This window comes from Argentina anserina, chromosome 1 (genome assembly GCF_933775445.1).
Source record: "Argentina anserina chromosome 1, drPotAnse1.1, whole genome shotgun sequence".
NCBI lineage: Eukaryota > Viridiplantae > Streptophyta > Magnoliopsida > Rosales > Rosaceae > Argentina > Argentina anserina.
The window spans coordinates 23332817-23337442 of record NC_065872.1 but is presented as its reverse complement, the minus strand read 5'-3'; the positions used below and the strand labels follow the sequence as shown (position 1 = coordinate 23337442).

The 4626-nt window shown below is 40.3% G+C and overlaps 1 protein-coding gene across 1 annotated transcript; it reads right to left on the bottom strand.

The window, feature by feature from the left end:
• Positions 1-2231: 2231 nt before the first annotated feature.
• LOC126788510 (cation/calcium exchanger 1-like) lies at positions 2232-3977 on the bottom strand. Its single transcript, XM_050514510.1, has one exon. The coding sequence runs from the start codon at positions 3975-3977 to the stop codon at positions 2280-2282; it is 1698 nt and encodes a 565-aa protein (XP_050370467.1). The 3' UTR covers positions 2232-2279.
• Between the last annotated feature and the right edge of the window lie 649 nt (positions 3978-4626).

Genomic DNA, 4626 nt, shown 5'->3' with positions numbered 1-4626 from the left:
GTATGAAAGAAATTAATTGATAGTAGTCTGATTTAATATACCAAATTAAATATTGGGCATTTTAGGAAAACTGTGGAGATCTAAATAATATTTTAGGTATCAATAAAAGCAAAATGGAAGTCAACTGAGTAAGGAGGTCTACATACAATTTTTAAATGTATAAATAGAAGCTCCCAAATATTATTTTTGTACCACAATAGCGTGTTGAGGTGATAAATAAAGAAGAATATAAACATAGAATTTGAACCAAAAGCCAAGAATAGGTAAGGAATTAAATCCATTTTGTAATCAAATGTGATACAATTTTCAATTTAATTGGGAATAAAGTACAACAGTAAGGTCAGGTGCAGCTAGTATACACCCTTATGGTCATGGACTATCTTACAGACTGATCAAGAAATGTGAATCTTTTACAATCGTACATATGATGGTTTACACTTTAAACACATATATTACTTATTCAGAAGTCTATCATATACCAAATCACTCAAGTGTACCTATAGGCGATTGGAAAAATGGTTAATAAACTATTTAAAACTAAATTATAATTGATTAATTTAATTAAGTTTAACTTATAATTAATCAAAGATGAACATAGATTTGAGTTCTCCATAATGAGGGCTACAAGATCATATGTTTGTTTGTGTAATTTGGTTTGTGGGTGAATAAGAAATTGTCACTCAAAGATAGCTACTTAGAATGAGGGGAAAGTGTTTGTCTCACATTGGAAAAGAGAAGTGTTGAAAAGACTTTATATAGAATCCATTGTGTATGGATTGTAAAGTGTGTAAGCCCCCTTATACCCTCTCGCGCACGCGCAGGGGGGGTGCAAATCTCAGGTCACAAGGGAAACTCGTGTATGCCCGTGCGACCTGCGGACATGAATGCAACACTGAATTGAGGGTCGGAACGCAGATGATTCTTTTTGCATTTCCGAAAATTCGGTTTTGACTTTTCAAATTCTCTTAACTGTTCAAATTCTTCTTTTGTAACAACTGTGTTATTGTGTGTTATGGAGAATTATAACAGAATTGAAATCAGTGCTTGTAACATATGTAACTCATATATGTTACGATCTTTTGATTTCTATAACAGTCATCTTATTCATTGCTGATTGTAAATCCTCACTGTATAAATAGCCAACATCCTTTTATTGTAAAATAATCTATTCGAAACACAATCTGTTCTCCTACTCTCAAAGTTCTTAGTTGTTCTATGGTGATAGAAAGAGGTACTTTTCGAGTTCGTTGAAGATTCTAGTTAGTAGTGCAACTTCCTAGAATTGTTTAGTCGTTATATCCTGGGAGACAAGCACCGAACATCCTTGCACCGGTAGAGGAGGCGTAAACGTCTTAAGGACAGTGTGGTATCACACACGTCTCGACTAGTTCTTCCATCACCAATCGTTCGGTATTTTGGTTGAATTTTTTTTCGTATTCTTCATTTAGAGTTGCATATTTAACTTCTTATTGATAATTATTTATAATTTAAATTATTAAATTATATATGCATAATATCACTGTTTCTCTAATATAGGCTAATCAACTACTAAATCACTCGTGTTTGTACCTATTTTTGGGGATCGGCTCGTAAACTCTTGGTTGATGGACAATGAGTTCTCCCGACAACATTCTTTTGAGAATAAATTATTGTGATACATCCGCTTAATTATTACGGCGTGCTTAAGGAATGAAGTAGTATCGAATACATCCGCTTCTTAAACACGGCCTCTAAACATTGCTTTACCACCTGAATTTGTCGCCTGGGCCGAAAGTAGATCTGTTCGCCGTCCACACATCACATCGCCTCCTTCCCGTTGGCACCACAACGAGCTTTGTTGATGGGAACCCATGAACCTTGCTCCAACAAATCAGAAGCGGCGCCACCTGCACGAAACCCTAGGTTTCGACTAGAGCGCCCAAAGAGATGGAGCTGTTTTTGAAGGGGGGGGGGGGGGGTTGGCCGGTAAAAATCTCTCTCTCTCTCTCTCTCTCTCTCTCTCTCTCTCTCCATAAAAAGGGAAAAAATGATTAAAACATAAAAGGAGGAAGATGCCTCTACTCGGACCCAAACACTAGATCAAATATATACACACACATTGTTGCCTGCCAATCTCGGACCAAAAAATGTCGGATACTAAAATTCAGTCCGAATATCAAACTTGAGATACCAAAATACATCTTCTCTAAAAAAAATTGAAGACAAACCGATATTGAAGGGCTCAATAATCACGTAACTTTGTAGTGCTGCATTAATAATTTACATGCATACAAATATGCTCAGAGCAGGAGCATGGCTAGCTTGAGAGACAGAAAACACAAGTAGATCGCGACGAGGCCACTCCCCATATAACGATCCAGCTTCATGTTCTTGTTCGGCAACATGACAAGCGCCCAGAGCAACCCACCCATTAGAAACGCCAGTGTCTCATACAGAGAATGATCAATTGCAATGACGTATGAGGATGGGTACTCTGACCAAGCTGACAAAACCAGTGAGAGCCCCACTCCCACTAGCGTGTTGAACATCGGCCCGGCATAGCAGCCCGTAATCGCAATCTGAGCTCCGTCTGCCCCACCGTGAAGCGCCAGGGCCACATTAGCTATCAAATCTCCCAGGGAGTTACCCCAAGCCAGAATAGTAAGTCCCAGAATGGAAGGACTTATCCCCAATATATTCCCATACGATTCTAACAGAGACACTAGTTCTTCAGCTGTGAGATAAGTCCAGGCTACACTCATCACAAACCCTCCCACAAGCAAAGGGAACAGGTGCATGTTACTGTTCGGCGGCCCTGACATTCTAGTGGTGAAATAAACAAGAGTAGCCAAAACCAAACCAATAATAGCTGCTGTTATGTAAACCGCTAATTTAGTTCTCGAACCCACATTTTCACTGTGTGTGTTGAAAAGAACAGCGAGTAAAATTGGTGCCAAAGTCACAGAAATAACTGCAAATGGCTTGGACCACATTTCCTCGCTCACAACCGGTATGGTCAATCTTCGAGGCAACGACAGAGGCAGCTCCAATAGATACCCCAAGAAACAAAAAGACGAATATCGTTGCTGTTCTTGATCATCATGGACATTATAATGAACAGAGACAAGTGCTTTTTCTTCGTCGACATGCCTCAATAGTGGACTAGTGCTAGCATCTCCCAGAACCAATAGTTGCTGTTTCTCCAACTTCCTAACTTTGTATATCTGTGTGGCTGAAACTGAGCCGACATAGACAAAGTAAATAGTAACAAAAGCAATGGAACCCCACAAGTTGATTCTTCCTATTGATATGATGACAAGTAGAGAGGATAGAGAGAATAAGAAAAAGATGACATCTCTTATGAAGCTGGACTCGTCAACTGAAACTTGTTTAGGGCTAATGAGTATGCTAATAACACCTACCACAATGCTGGACACGAAGAAGGCTCCCCCCAACACACTGTTTAGGCCGACATTTCCATCGCCTGATCCGGTGAATGAAACGATGCTAGAAAAGACATCCGGGGCGCCATTTCCGAGCGAGAGGAGGGTGACTCCAGCAATGGTGGGTGAGAGCTTCAAGATTTTCGACAAGCTCTCTAAGGAAGAGCAGAAGTAATTGGCAGCTGTGTTCCCCAGTAGGTAAAACAAAACGAGAAGCCAAAATAGAACCGCGATATGGGCTACAATAGGGAACTTGCCAAAATTGCAGTAAAAGAGTTGGAGATAGTTTAGATAACCATCAGCTCTGCAACCTATTTGGGTTTTGACATACAAACACTTGGCTTCAGAATCTGAGTATTCATGGAGATTACTGCAGCCATCATTAACTATGATCTCTTGAAGAATAGTGGACTGGATTGGTAAGGTTGAGATGTGATTGTTGGGATGGAGATAATTAGTAGTTGTCAGACAGAGACATAAAAGAAGAATAAGAAAGGATATGTTGAGGAATAAAACGAGTTTCTTCGGAGAAGAAATGCAGATTGAGCTAGCCATTCAGAAGATAGAGAGGTTGCAGAGGAAGTCTGCTTCAAAGCTGTGTAGATGTTGAGAGCAAATTATTTTGATTCTTAAATAGTCCACGATTTTGAGGAACTTCAGCCCGGAAATCTGTTATCCCATAATGAGGAGTAACTAACTCACGTGTGGTGTTTCAGCGTTCGGGGTCCTTATTGAGATTATAAATTAAAATGTAGAATCTTTTACCGGAGAATTACTATTCTACCTTTATGTGTGTCTTAGTTTAATAGGTTTCATGTTAGGAGATAAATTAGCATCTCCGTAATAGATTAGGACTCCGAATCCTATGACATAGTTGTTTTGTAATGCCTATATATAGGCCCCCATATCATTCAATAATACACAATTTTTCATCCTGAAACACATTATCACGCACTTTGCCCTAAAACCCTAAACTTTTAGAGTCCTAGAAATTTTTTTTTTCTTCTCCACCGCCGGCCGCCGCTCCTGCTCGCCGCCGCTGCAGACCCCCTGCAGCCACCGTAACCTCCTGCCCTGCAGCCCCCGCAGCCCCTGCACGCAACCCCCTGCAGCCCCGCAGGGTCTCCTCCGCAAAAACATCTTTTTGCCCCGCAAGACCCCGCATCAAGGGATTCAAAATTGCTCCTCTCGCATATTCACGCAA

What these genes read in the sequence shown, in the direction of transcription:
- LOC126788510 (XM_050514510.1), bottom strand. Translation starts at nt 3,977, where the DNA reads ATGGCTAGCTCAATCTGCATTTCTTCTCCGAAGAAACTCGTTTTATTC.